The following is a 16,247-nucleotide window of genomic DNA, read 5'->3' on the forward strand; positions in this document are numbered from 1 at the left end:
CCTTGCACACACTACGCTGCGTAAACAGTTCTCTAAACAGGCAGTTACACAGGCGAACAAAATTAAATCATGCCCTCGGTGCTATTTATGACACAAATGCCAAGACTGCCCGTCCAAACAAGCACAATGTTATGCTTGTGGAAAGAAAGGACATGTACAATCCGTATGTTTGCAACAGAACAAACTTAACAATTCCACACACTCACACAAATCTAGTCACAATGTTCATGTCATCAATGCCATGTATTCAAAGCCTGCTACAGGCATTAGCAAAACTAGCTTCCGAACGATTTCTTTAGTGCTATGCCAGCCCAACAAGCTTTTTGTACATTTGCATATTAGTGGAAAGTGTGTGAAATTTCAGTTGGATATGGGTGCCTCTGTTACATTGCTGGATCGTAACACACAAGAACAGTTAGGCTCTTCTAAAACTAGCATGCATTTGATAGCATAAAATGGACTAGACATTCCCGTTCTCAGAAAATGTACTTTGCCTGCTATGTATCGATCGCATATGCGACCTGTGACTTTCACTGTGCTACACTCATGTGAGTGTGAGAACATATTGGCCTTGATTCTTTTTATTTGTTTGCCTTTAAAATTCAGGACAATGTCTTGTCAGTGTCTGCATTTAATGCAAAAGATGGAGTACCTAGCTTGCTGAAGGAATTCCCTGAACTCTTTTCTGAAGGTTTAGACAAGGCTAACAATTTTTTTGTACATACTACTACGAAAGACACTGCTCAGCCGAAATTTTTCCAGGCCACAAATGTTCCCATTCCATTATGGGACAACGTTGCTGCTGAACTTAAAGAATTGCAAGATAGTGGAGCTATTGCGCCCACACAAGCTAGTCAATGAGCGACTCCACTGGTTTTGCTTCCCAAACTTTCAGGCCGCATTCGTCTCTGTGTTGATTTAAAGTGTACAGTCAACCAACGAACTATGATTCATACTTATCCATTGCCATGCCCAGAGGATCTCATGGACAGATTAGGTGTTGGTCGTTACATTTCAAAAATTGATTTTCGTGATGTACATCTTCAAATACCACTAAATGAAGGAGTTCAAGAAGTGTGTGTTGTGAACACTCATTTAGGCTTTCAAATAACTTCTGGGAATTCAGCCAGGTAACACTTTCAGCGACAGCCGATATTTCAGTGGGAGAACACCCCGCGCCATTTACAAGGCAAACTGCAATGGACAGGTGATGTATATGCAAATTAAAATCCTCAGTTCTCGGTCTGATGCATGAAAGATAATACACACGCTCAACACTAGTGCCACCAAAGATGACCAAAGTCAGAGCTATCGATAGACTATGAACTCAGAGGTGAGGTAGCATTGGCTCTGTCCCTCTGTTTTTCGACAAGGGAGAGAGCCGGATTCCAAACAGAGTTTAAACAAAAACCTCCATCCCTGTTAACGGGGTTGCTCGCTAATTTAATCTCAACTGCCTCCTTAATAACACTGTCCCAATAGCTGGACGTGCATGCCAATATCTCGGTGTTGTTACATAACATGGGGTGACAAGTATACAAGCAATGTTCAGCAATAACAGATTTACTTGGCTGCTGTAATCGTGTGTGCCATTTATGCTCAGTACATTGATCCTCCATGGTCCTGATGGTTTGACCAATATATGCCATGCCACAGCTACAAGGAATGCGATATACACTGGTCTCATGCAGACCAAGATCATCCTTAACAGAACTCAAAATGCTCTAATTTTAAGTGGAGGTCAGAAAACACATTTCACATCATATTTCTGTAAAATACAACCGATCTTGTTGGAAGTGTTTCCTATGTATGGTAAAAAGGCAGTAGACTTAGGTGTCGACTCAGAATTACCATTAATCATCCGATGTACAGTTGGTTGATAGTGCAACACACATTCAATCTGTCTATCACTATAACCATTTTGACGAAATGTAACTTCAAGATGGGACAGGTCAGCTGGCAAAGTCTCAGTGTCAGAAACGACATGTGCCCTGTGTACCAAGGTACGAAGTACCCCTTCACTCTGAGCCGGATGGTGACAACTATTAGCCCTGTAAGTACAATAGGTGTGAGTATGTTTCTTGTAGACAGCATGTCCCAATGATACATCATCCTTCCTCCTAACCAACACGTCAAGAAAGGGAAGGCAACCATCCTCTTCCACCTCCATCGTAAAACGAATGTTCAGGTGGATCAAGTTCAGATGTTCTAGAAAGGCATTCAAATTCTCCCTACCATGAGGCCAAACAACAAAGGTATCATCAACATATCTAAAGAAACAGGCGGGTTTCGAAGGCGTCGACTCCAATGCACGTTCCTCGAAGTCTTCCATAAACAAATTTGCGATCACAGGAGACAACGGACTACCCATCATAACTCCATCTGTCTGCTTGTAATACTGGTCATTTTCCAACGGTATTTGGAACAGCTGACTGCTCAAGTGCCAAACTGCTGAAATTATTTGGACAGTATTGTCATAGCAGGTCGTGCATCTTAAGAACACATTGCAAATTTAAGTGCTTTGTTTCGTGTGTCATCTAATGCAGGACTAAAGTGTAGACTGGGCAAGTGTTATTTTTTTAAACCTGAGTTGTAGTATCTTGGTCATCTCATAAACAGCTAAGGTGTACATCCTCTTCAGTTGCATTTGTTAGCGATACGAGATTTGCCAGTCCCTCCCAATGTCGCAGAATTGCAGTCAGTCTTAGGGAAAACTAAATACTACATTCGGTTCATACCGAATGCTCCACAAATTGCAGCTCGCTTGCATCGCAAGAATGTCCCCTTTTTTTGGACAGATGAGTGCCAAGAAGCTTTTCAAAAACTTAAAAGATGCATTGCTTAGTGATCGATGTTTGGTGCACTTTGATCCCGACAAACCAGTTGTGTTGCAAGTTGATGCTTCCTCTTATAGAGTTGGCGCATTACTTTTGCACAGAACTGGTGATAACGGCAGACCTACTGCTTTCACATCAAAAGTATTGTCCCAAGCTCAGTGTAACTACTCGCAAATGGAGAAAGAGGCATTGATTATTGTGTATGGTGTCACCAAATTCCACCACTATTTGTATGACAGGATATTCTACTTAGTAATAGATCACAAGCCAGTTCCTGTATGAACTGCCCTAAAATTGCAAAGATGGTCTTTGTTGTTGTCTCCATACCAGTACGAGATTGTATGTCGTCAGACAGCCCAACATGGCAATGCAGATGCACTTTCATGTCTTCTGGTTGGCCCTGATATGGAATGCTCAGGATTCTGAATTGCTTCAATCCTTTCCTCTGAACTATAGGAAAATTGCACAGGCCACAGAAACTGATTCAGGTTTGAACATTTTGCTAAAACACATTCATACAACTTGGTCTCGCTCACTGTATAGCATGAAGAATGCTGTAGTGCGCCGATACTTTGGACTTCGGCATAGCCTCGCTATACAGGAAGGTGTGATTCTTGTTTGAAATGACAGTGGACAGTCATGTGTGTTGATCCCCAAAGCTTTGGGGGGGGGGGGGGGGGGGCGGAGTGTTGCAGTTACTTCACCAAGGACACGGGGGGATTGTTCGTACAATACAGTTAGTGCATCGCCACTGTACATAGCAGCGTATGGACACCCAAAAAGAACAGAGGACATCACAGTGTCACACTTGTAAGGAAAATCAGTCCATTCCACCACAAAAATTTTCTGCTGGCCTAAGTGGCAATCATCATGACAAAGTGTGCACATAGACTTTGCGAGATCTTTTCAGAACACTCGTTGGATGATTGTGGTAGACTCTTATCGCAAGTTTCCCTTTGCTGTGCCAATGACCTTGACAGCATCATGCAGCACAATTCAGGTGTTGCCCTCTATTTTTTGCCCTGAAGGTTTGCGTCAGGACCTTCAAGCAGCAGATGGCCATACTTCACACTGCACAAATCAGGGAGCATGAATTGCAACTTTTTATTGCCTCCTATCATTCGCATCCATGAGATGGACCATCGCCAGCAGAATTTCTTCACGGCCGCCACCATCGGACACTGCTCCACCCTCCTCAGCATCCGGTACCAAAGGAAGGCCACAAGTAACGTTTCGCGCTGCATGATATTGTGTTTTACAAGGTTTTTAGCAGTAGCAGAAGGCGCGCGTGAAGCAGCACATGCATTTATCTCCTATCAGACCCAGACAGATTGCAGCGCCGACATCACAATCAAATTCGTCACTGTCATGTGCACGGTGATCCATCTGTGTCTCTCCCCCCAGACTCATGGATCTCGAGGACAGCGCGGCCACCGCAGCCACCAGAAGGTGTCATCACAACACCGCGGGATCCCCCAATGGAGTCTGAGCCTCTGCCTCCTCTCGGCCTACCAATGGAGCTAGACCTGACGACGCCGTTGCAGCTGACACCTTCTACATCTGGTTATGGTCCTCAGGAGGTGGACGCGTACCCTGCTGGTCATTTTCCGGGGGACTCTTCTGACAGAGCAAAGGCCAGATGGCAGTGTACAACCGGAAGCCTGATGTAGCCTGTAGCCACAGATTCCGGTCCAGCACAGCATCCACACTACTGCTCTCCTGCCATTGTCGAGCTATGAATACAACGATGGTCCATCGCTTTGAGGGGTGGAATGTTGCGGCGTAACGTCAAGTATCAGCATGTTGGTCAAAACCGTTAGAGCAGAGAGGGCTGTGGAGAAGACGTCAGCCAATAGTACGCTGACCGAACCCTGTCTAGGATGACAACAAAACAGCAGCGCCAACTACACAAAGAGGACATAAGTGCCACGCCGCCTGGCCGCAGCTCAGTTGAAAACTAGCCATTCTACATGCTCTATAGCAGCAACCTAGGAACTGTATTTCTTCTCTTGTGTTACAAATTGTATATACTGAAGACATTGCTTGTGTTTCATGTCATCCTTTGCTTGCAACATCTCACTGTAAATTTCTCAAAGTTAAGTATTGTTATTTATCTTACTGTAATAAAAATTCATTAATACAGTTTGCTTGAATTGTTGTCTAGGGATCCAACAAAGCAAGTTTCCAAGGCACCCCATAGTTGACGAGTGGGTAAGACACAACAAAACCGTGTTCAGGTACTTTGATTTCGTGGCACTGTCACTGGTAACGTTACCATTGCTCTTGTCTGCAGCTGATAACTCCTGATGCAGCAGACGAGATGTGGCATGCTGATGTTGTGCGACAATACAACACGTGGTCAAGAATGTTAGAGCAGAGAGGGCTGTGGAGAAGACGTCAGCCAATAGTACGCTGACTGACCCCTGTCTAGGACGACGACGAGACAGCAGCGGCATCTACACAAAGAGCACATAAGTGCCACGGGCTGGCCATGGCCCAGTTAAAGACTAGCCGTTCTACGAGCTCTATTGCAGTGACTTCGGAACTGTATTTCTTCTCTTGTGTTACAAATTGTATATACTAAAGAGACTGGTTGTGTTTCATGTCACCCTTTGCTTGCGATATCTCATTGTAAATTTTTCACAGTTAAGTATTGTCATTTATCTTACTGTAATAAAAATTCATTAATACGACTTGCTTGAATTGTAGTCTAGCGATCCGCTGCTTGTCACTGCCATTCATAAAATTTCTGCTTGTCATCTTCCAAGAGGATATATAGGAGCTCTGCTGTTTCTACGTTACAACAAATATTTAAGTATGAGAGTTCTCTCTCTCTCTCTCTCTCTCTCTCTCTCTCTCTCTCTCTCTCTCTCTCTCTTTTTCTTTTAAATCATGTCTGCACTACTGGAAACCAAGTTCTTTTTCAATTTTCCTTAATTTTGTAAATTTATATTCACAATGCACCACTTCGTAATGCACCATTGCAATCATAACAGGACCAGAAGCAATCTAAATCTGAAAAAAAATTGATGTGGACTGTCAAAACAGCTATAGATGAGCACCCATGGAACGAAACGCACTGTGCATTGATATAAAAGCATGATTGTGACTTAAGGCGGTTGTTCTTTATTTTACGAATGTAATACAGTCACAAATGAAACACTGGATAAAATGAAGTGGCTTTTTCTTTTATTTCCCCCCCCCCCAGGCATCTTAAAATACTTTACATTCAATGTATTCAAGTTCACACAACTTCCTTCTCTTCCGATTAAAAAATATCATGTCTTGTGATGGCAAAGAAATTCAGAAGCACTGGCAGATAACATAACAATTTAAACTAAATGTCAGTTAATGCTCTTGCAGTATAACTCCCAAAATCTTATGGATACAAAAGAATTAAAATGTTTCTTTACGGAATAGTTTTATACCTATGAGTAAGAATGTCACCACAAACTTTGTACAATAGCTTCCTATACTCTCCACTGTTTAACACCTTCTGCCTGGTTCTTTACCTAAAGATACAGACCTGCACGGATGGAAACATCAACCCATAACAGAGTTCTTTCTGCAAGTGAACCCTCTCCTCATAATCAAGAATAATTTCTTATACCTGCCACAAACTATGTTCTTAAACCAATGAAACAACATTTCAAGACCGATTCAATGTTACATCTACCATGATTCCAATTATTCAAAGTGAAAATACCATGAGTGATTACAAAATGCTTAATTCAGTGACTGAACTAAACAAATTTACTCACCAACAGAGCCTTCCTTCGACAGTCGTCTTTGGAAATCTCCCTCAAAGTATGACTTTCCATATCTTGGCACATCTGAAATTTTGGTAACAGGATTATTTATGTATCAAATTTCAACATGCTAACAAAGTTTAATTTTCAACTACCGCTCACTTCAGTTACATATACTTCATAAACATGTTGAATGAGAGAGTTGTGTCCACAGTTATTTTTAATTAAACATTGCCACCAACTTTTGAAGAGTAATAGCACAATGAAATAGTAACAATGTAACATGAAAAACTTCATTCCAATAATTGGCACACTACCACCAGTTTACGATACACTTTCTTGCAAGCACCATGAATGAATTACTATTCAGAGAACCCTACTTTAAGTTCAAACTTCATTGCTGTATGATAACCAATCCTCTTATCCACCTACCTCTATGCCCATCACCGTCTCATTAAACCTTACTGCCCTCATCATAACTTCACTCCCCCACCCCACAAGCCAATCTATCATAACTAACCCTGAACAAGATTCCCTTATCTACCTCTCGCTCCCAAATCTCCACTCTGAACTGTGCACAATGCACACACGCTCTATATCGAGAACCAGCGTCTCCACCTTGTTGTGACAAGAGATAAACTTCTGTTACACTCTCAGAGCTATAAATCTTACTTCCGGTGTTTCTTTCATGAATCTGTGAAGCTCTTTATAAATTTGGCTTCCACATAACTACATATTTTATAATAATTTCTTCTTTGTGATCAGATGTCTCTCCACAAAAGTGGCAAAATGAATTGCAATTTAAAATTTTAATGATGTTCATATTGCAATATTAAATACATTACATGTATGTGAGTTCAAACATTGACTGTCAGTAACAACTTATACCTGAAGAAAAAGACACCTAAACTGCACCATTGCCCCAGTGATCTTCACATGATTGATTCTAACAGCACAAGGCTATTGGACCTAGCAACCAATTTTACATAGCAGATGCAAAGGAAGAATTTCTAAATGTGAGATGTACTAGTCCCTGCCTCAGTCATAAATACTAATACTGCAGTTCTGAAAAGAAAAGTATTCAAATGATGCATTAAACACGTAAGCACTCAAAATGTCAGTATTAATGGGCAACACAAATAGCCATGTAATTTTGTACTAAGTTCTTCGTCATTACAACTCCCTTGGAAGTGGCAAATGTTGTTTTTCAGGCCACAGTTATTCAATTCAAAACTTCCTACTTCAAGAGAATATCATTTTGTTAAATTGCAATGAATCTTTACATACATGGAATTCAAAGATACTTTAACAGTAACGTCACAGTATAAGAGTATGTTCTGCTGAATGGTATGATAAGCTGTGCTATGTAATTGACTTCTGGCAGCAAATATTTGTTAACTATTGTGAATACATTTTATCAGGTTAAAAATTCTGGTTCCAGCTCAAACCCAAGACACATTACAATGCCAGTAAAGTGCATAAAAGCCATAAACCCCAAGGCCTTTACAAAGCGACACCTAAAAAAGCTCGTCAGATGTCACTGTTTGAAATATTTTCCGATTTATCACTGACCAGATACAAGCAATTGTTTAAACAATGAAGGCTCTTGTACGATACAGAAATAAAAAGGAAAAATCTTCCAAAACCTCTTGTTTGACTATTCCTAAATAAATGACATATTCACGTTTGTCCATGCGACTTCAGGCATAATGTAGACTACTAGTTCTGTATCTTCTTATTACACTATACTTGATTGCTCCCATTATTAAGGTACTATCTGTCATAGCACGTTAGTCCATGCCTGAACTCTGTCACTATGCTGCAACAAGTTTATTGTTCATCAGTCAAATCTGTGGCAGTAGGCAAACAATTTACTACACTCATTATGTTGCACTCTGCTGGAAAAAATAATCTATGAGGCATGGTACAAAACAAACTTGATAAATGTTGTAAATCTGTCTGCTTACAAAACATTTACAACTAGCATAAAAGATAAAAGTAGGGCCACTTGCCGCCTTCCCCCCCCCCCTCCCGACACACACACACACACACACACACACACACACACACACACACACACACAAAAGGACGCGCGCATGGTGGGGGGGGGGGGGCAGGAAGGGGAAGAAGGTGTAGAGTAAGTGACTGATGGACTGGACTGCACTGCACTGCACTTGACACAGGCAGGCAGCGAGAGAGGGAGGAGAGAATGAATTCAACTTTTCTGCTACATAGAACCCTTCTGCTTGTCCTTGCTATTCATAACCTTTCTGCTTGTCATCCTTCAAGAGGCTACACAGATTTACATTACAACAAATATTTATGAATGAGAGTAGTCTCATTTCTTTTTTAAATCATGTCATCACTACTGGAACCTAAGTTACTTTTCGATTTTTCTTAATTTTGTAAATTTATATTCACAATGTACCACTTTACAATACACCATTGTAATCCTACAAGGACCAGAAGCAATCTAAATATAAAAAAGTGACGTAGATAAAGAAACACTGGATAAAATGAAGTGGCTTTTTATCCCCCCCCCAGGCGTCTTAAAATACTTTACATTCAATGTATTCAAGTTCACACAACTTCCTTCTCTTCCCATTAAAAAATATCATGTCTTGTGATGACAAAGAAATTCAGAAGTACTGGCAGATAACATAACTATTTAAACTAAATGTCAGTTAATGCTCTTGCAGTATAACTCCCAAAATCTTTGGGATCACAAAGAATTAAAATGTTTCTTTATGGAACAGTTTTATACTTATGAGTAACAATGTCACCACAACTTTGTACAATAGCTTTCTATACTCTCCACTGTTTAACACCTTCTGCCTGGTTCTTTACCTAAAGATACAGACCTGCACGGATGGAAACATCAACCCATAACAGAGTTCTTTCTGCAAGTGAACCCTCTCCTCATAATCAAGAGTAGTTTCTTATACCTGCCACAAACTATGTCCTTAAACCAATGAAACAACATTTCAAGACCGATTCAATGTTACATCTACCATGATTCCAATTATTCAAAGTGAAAATACCATGAGTGATTACAAAATGCTTAATTCAGTGACTGAACTAAACAAATTTACTCACCAACAGAGCCTTCCTTCGACAGTCGTCTTTGGAAATCTCCCTCAAAGTATGACTTTCCATATCTTGGCACATCTGAAATTTTGATAACAGGATTATTTATGTATCGAATTTCAACATGCTAACAAAGTTTAATTTTCAACTACCGCTCACTTCAGTTACATATACTTCATAAACATGTTGAATGAGAGAGTTGTGTCCACAATTATTTTTAATTAAACATTTCCACCAACTTTTGAAGAGTAATAGCACAATGAAATAGTAACAATTTTTACATGAAAAACTTCATTCCCATAATTGGCACAGTACCACCAGTTTTCGATACACTTTCTTGCTTGCATCATGAACACATTACTTTAGGTTCAAACTTCATTGCTGCATGATAACGAATCCTCTCATTCACCTACCTCTATGCCCATCACCATCTCATTAAACCTTACTGCCCTCATCATAACTTCACCCCTCACCCACCAAAACATAACCCCTTCTGCTATACTTTCTTACTCTATCATAACTAACCCTGAACAAGATTCCCTTATCTACCTCTCACTCCCAAATCTCCACTCTGAACTGTGCACAATGCACACACGCTCTATATCGAGAACCAGCGTCTCCACCTTGTTGTGACAAGAGATAAACTTCTGTTACACTCTCAGAGCTATAAATCTTACTTCCGGTGTTTCTTTCATGAATCTGTGAAGCTCTTTATAAATTTGGCTTCCACATAACTACATATTTTATAATAATTTCTTCTTTGTGATCAGATGTCTCTCCACAAAAGTGGCAAAATGAATTGCAATTTAAAATTTTAATGATGTTCATATTGCAATATTAAATACATTACATGTATGTGAGTTCAAACATTGACTGTCAGTAACAACTTATACCTGAAGAAAAAGACACCTAAACTGCACCATTGCCCCAGTGATCTTCACATGATTGATTCTAACAGCACAAGGCTATTGGACCTAGCAACCAATTTTACATAGCAGATGCAAAGGAAGAATTTCTAAATGTGAGATGTACTAGTCCCTGCCTCAGTCATAAATACTAATACTGCAGTTCTGAAAAGAAAAGTATTCAAATGATGCATTAAACACGTAAGCACTCAAAATGTCAGTATTAATGGGCAACACAAATAGCCATGTAATTTTGTACTAAGTTCTTCGTCATTACAACTCCCTTGGAAGTGGCAAATGTTGTTTTTCAGGCCACAGTTATTCAATTCAAAACTTCCTACTTCAAGAGAATATCATTTTGTTAAATTGCAATGAATCTTTACATACATGGAATTCAAAGATACTTTAACAGTAACGTCACAGTATAAGAGTATGTTCTGCTGAATGGTATGATAAGCTGTGCTATGTAATTGACTTCTGGCAGCAAATATTTGTTAACTATTGTGAATACATTTTATCAGGTTAAAAATTCTGGTTCCAGCTCAAACCCAAGACACATTACAATGCCAGTAAAGTGCATAAAAGCCATAAACCCCAAGGCCTTTACAAAGCGACACCTAAAAAAGCTCGTCAGATGTCACTGTTTGAAATATTTTCTGATTTATCACTGACCAGATACAAGCAATTGTTTAAACAATGAAGGCTCTTGTACGATACAGAAATAAAAAGGAAAAATCTTCCAAAACCTCTTGTTTGACTATTCCTAAATAAATGACATATTCACGTTTGTCCATGCGACTTCAGGCATAATGTAGACTACTAGTTCTGTATCTTCTTATTACACTATACTTGATTGCTCCCATTATTAAGGTACTATCTGTCATAGCACGTTAGTCCATGCCTGAACTCTGTCACTATGCTGCAACAAGTTTATTGTTCATCAGTCAAATCTGTGGCAGTAGGCAAACAATTTACTACACTCATTATGTTGCACTCTGCTGGAAAAAATAATCTATGAGGCATGGTACAAAACAAACTTGATAAATGTTGTAAATCTGTCTGCTTACAAAACATTTACAACTAGCATAAAAGATAAAAGTAGGGCCACTTGCCGCCTTCCCCCCCCCCCCCTCGACACACACACACACACACACACACACACACACACACACACACACACACACACAAAAGGACGCGCGCACGGTGGGGGGGGGGGGGGGGCAGAAAGGGGAAGAAGGTGTAGAGTAAGTGACTGATGGACTGGACTGCACTGCACTGCACTTGACACAGGCAGGCAGCGAGAGAGGGAGGAGAGAATGAATTCAACTTTTCTGCTACATAGAACCCTTCTGCTTGTCCTTGCTATTCATAACCTTTCTGCTTGTCATCCTTCAAGAGGCTACACAGATTTACATTACAACAAATATTTATGAATGAGAGTAGTCTCATTTCTTTTTTAAATCATGTCATCACTACTGGAACCTAAGTTACTTTTCGATTTTTCTTAATTTTGTAAATTTATATTCACAATGTACCACTTTACAATACACCATTGTAATCCTACAAGGACCAGAAGCAATCTAAATATAAAAAAGTGACGTAGATAAAGAAACACTGGATAAAATGAAGTGGCTTTTTATCCCCCCCCCAGGCGTCTTAAAATACTTTACATTCAATGTATTCAAGTTCACACAACTTCCTTCTCTTCCCATTAAAAAATATCATGTCTTGTGATGACAAAGAAATTCAGAAGCACTGGCAGATAACATAACTATTTAAACTAAATGTCAGTTAATGCTCTTGCAGTATAACTCCCAAAATCTTTGGGATCACAAAGAATTAAAATGTTTCTTTATGGAACAGTTTTATACTTATGAGTAAGAATGTCACCACAACTTTGTACAATAGCTTTCTATACTCTCCACTGTTTAACACCTTCTGCCTGGTTCTTTACCTAAAGATACAGACCTGCACGGATGGAAACATCAACCCATAACAGAGTTCTTTCTGCAAGTGAACCCTCTCCTCATAATCAAGAATAGTTTCTTATACCTGCCACAAACTATGTCCTTAAACCAATGAAACAACATTTCAAGACCGATTCAATGTTACATCTACCATGATTCCAATTATTCAAAGTGAAAATACCATGAGTGATTACAAAATGCTTAATTCAGTGATTGAACTAAACAAATTTACTCACCAACAGAGCCTTCCTTCGACAGTCGTCTTTGGAAATCTCCCTCAAAGTATGACTTTCCATATCTTGGCACATCTGAAATTTTGATAACAGGATTATTTATGTATCGAATTTCAACATGCTAACAAAGTTTAATTTTCAACTACCGCTCACTTCAGTTACATATATTTCATAAACATGTTGAATGAGAGAGTTGTGTCCACAATTATTTTTAATTAAACATTTCCACCAACTTTTGAAGAGTAATAGCACAATGAAATAGTAACAATTTTTACATGAAAAACTTCATTCCCATAATTGGCACAGTACCACCAGTTTTCGATACACTTTCTTGCTTGCATCATGAACACATTACCTTAGGTTCAAACTTCATTGCTGTATGATAACCAATCCTCTCATTCACCTACCTCTATGCCCATCACCATCTCATTAAACCTTACTGCCCTCATCATAACTTCACCCCTCACCCACCAAAACATAACCCCTTCTGCTATACTTTCTTACTCTATCATAACTAACCCTGAACAAGATTCCCTTATCTACCTCTCACTCCCAAATCTCCACTCTGAACTGTGCACAATGCACACACGCTCTATATCGAGAACCAGCGTCTCCACCTTGTTGTGACAAGAGATAAACTTCTGTTACACTCTCAGAGCTATAAATCTTACTTCCGGTGTTTCTTTCATGAATCTGTGAAGCTCTTTATAAATTTGGCTTCCACATAACTACATATTTTATAATAATTTCTTCTTTGTGATCAGATGTCTCTCCACAAAAGTGGCAAAATGAATTGCAATTTAAAATTTTAATGATGTTCATATTGCAATATTAAATACATTACATGTATGTGAGTTCAAACATTGACTGTCAGTAACAACTTATACCTGAAGAAAAAGACACCTAAACTGCACCATTGCCCCAGTGATCTTCACATGATTGATTCTAACACCACAAGGCTATTGGACCTAGCAACCAATTTTACATAGCAGATGCAAAGGAAGAATTTCTAAATGTGAGATGTACTAGTCCCTGCCTCAGTCATAAATACTAATACTGCAGTTCTGAAAAGAAAAGTATTCAAATGATGCATTAAACACGTAAGCACTCAAAATGTCAGTATTAATGGGCAACACAAATAGCCATGTAATTTTGTACTAAGTTCTTCGTCATTACAACTCCCTTGGAAGTGGCAAATGTTGTTTTTCAGGCCACAGTTATTCAATTCAAAACTTCCTACTTCAAGAGAATATCATTTTGTTAAATTGCAATGAATCTTTACATACATGGAATTCAAAGATACTTTAACAGTAACGTCACAGTATAAGAGTATGTTCTGCTGAATGGTATGATAAGCTGTGCTATGTAATTGACTTCTGGCAGCAAATATTTGTTAACTATTGTGAATACATTTTATCAGGTTAAAAATTCTGGTTCCAGCTCAAACCCAAGACACATTACAATGCCAGTAAAGTGCATAAAAGCCATAAACCCCAAGGCCTTTACAAAGCGACACCTAAAAAAGCTCGTCAGATGTCACTGTTTGAAATATTTTCCGATTTATCACTGACCAGATACAAGCAATTGTTTAAACAATGAAGGCTCTTGTACGATACAGAAATAAAAAGGAAAAATCTTCCAAAACCTCTTGTTTGACTATTCCTAAATAAATGACATATTCACGTTTGTCCATGCGACTTCAGGCATAATGTAGACTACTAGTTCTGTATCTTCTTATTACACTATACTTGATTGTTCCCATTATTAAGGGGATACGGAATCACCTATCCCCGCAATGTTAATATATGCCTACTATAGGGAACATTTTCTCACAAACTACTGGAGACAGAGAGGTAAAAATTTTACTGTATGTGCATTCATATGTTACAACAATACTGAAACAACAGTTTATTGTCAAAGTATTTTCTTACAGAGATATTGTACATTTATTTTTAAGTAAATTTTTTCCATCGCTTTTTACTAGACTATCACCCCTAAGTCTTTTGTAAATCAAGTAATTAAAAAATCGTTGTTTCAGTATGTAATAGGGACCTATGTCACTACGTCATAAAAATTTCAGACTTCTAGGTTGACCAGTACCTGAGATAATGTTCCTAGATGAAGTAAAAAGTAAACTTACGGGAAACGGAGAAAGAAGATTAAAACATTCCTGATCCGTAGCTAATACCCCCTTCACAGTCTTCATAATCATCTTCAAGTCTTCTTTTGGCACCCCTCTGCACCTGTCTTGCTTTTTTCACTAATGTCTTGATTATATTATCAGCATGCCTTAGTCTGTGCTGATCTAAAAAGAACATAGCACGTACCGTACGGGAACCAACACACATACCCAACTTTTGAAGGACCTGGCATTTAGTTATATTTCCAAGATTGAAGGTTGCCACAGCATCATACACACCAAAATGTAGTGTATTAATTCCGACAAACACTGTTTTTGGGAGACGATGCCATATCATACTATTCAAGCACTCGTTGGGGTTCTGCGTTTTTCCGTGAAGACATTTCATCAGAAGACTTCTGTCAGCCAGATCTCTGAAAATGGGCTTTATTTCTGCCATGATGGCTGATGGTAGACTGTGGTGGTGAATGTATTTCTCTCCTGTTGTTAGTCCCCTATTGTATTTACACCAGCTGTTTTCACCTTTGGGGCACAAACCATGTTGTGGATGCTCATAAGTGGATGCGGTGTGGAAATATAAAGCCCATATAGCTCTCCTCATTTCTTCAAGATTGCCTGTATTTTGCCTGATTGCAAGGCCATAGCAGTTCTGAATGTGGTCTATTATGGAATCAGTCAATCTTCCTCTGCCATCCAAGGTTTTCCCATCATCTAGTTTTTTCCCTTTCATAACTGATTTTAACCTTCTCAGCCTGGCACCCATTCTCTTCTGCACATGTCCTATACATTCAAGTTTGCTTATATTTACACTGTTCCCATATGGTTTGCTTTCCAAAACTTCTTTGAATGCTTTAGAGTCACCATCTCCCAGATATTTGACATAGCGAACATTATACCACTGTGAAGAGCGATGAAAAATTTTCTTCACCCCAGCAACCTCCATGCCACCACTACTACCATAATAATTAGCAATACAGTCATCACTGTGTTCATTTTTCAGCCTGCCTGTGCACCTACAGTATTTAGACATTATTGCAACATCAATAACCTTGCCAGTATCAACACTAGTTGCTGTTACAACACCATTGTTGGAGGTGTGGCCCCTTTTCTGCCATGTGCTATCAAACGCCACTGTGAGGTCACGACTGCCGTCATTTTCTTCCACTGCTTCTTCCACAGCAACCTGCATTGACTTCTGTGCTACATCTTCAACTGCAGATCCTAGTACATAATTGTAAGCTTCAAACTTTGAAGGTGCACTTGGAAGATTTAGAACACCACATAGCATATCACCAGCTGCTTTGCCCTTACCAATTGCTCGCAATCCAT

General features: G+C 39.3%; 1 protein-coding gene across 1 annotated transcript in view; it reads right to left on the reverse strand.

The window, feature by feature from the left end:
• Nucleotides 1-16,247, reverse strand: part of LOC124555884 — a 242,730-nt gene that overhangs the window by 135,517 nt on the left and 90,966 nt on the right. The window contains exons 13-15 of the mRNA XM_047129945.1: nucleotides 12,782-12,853; nucleotides 9,683-9,754; nucleotides 6,599-6,670 (exon numbers count right to left, since the gene is read on the reverse strand). Of these exons, the coding sequence (XP_046985901.1) occupies nucleotides 6,599-6,670; nucleotides 9,683-9,754; nucleotides 12,782-12,853 (216 nt within the window). The remainder of the gene's footprint in view (nucleotides 1-6,598; nucleotides 6,671-9,682; nucleotides 9,755-12,781; nucleotides 12,854-16,247) is intronic.

Source organism: Schistocerca americana, chromosome X (genome assembly GCF_021461395.2).
Source record: "Schistocerca americana isolate TAMUIC-IGC-003095 chromosome X, iqSchAmer2.1, whole genome shotgun sequence".
NCBI classification, from domain to species: Eukaryota; Metazoa; Arthropoda; class Insecta; order Orthoptera; family Acrididae; genus Schistocerca; species Schistocerca americana.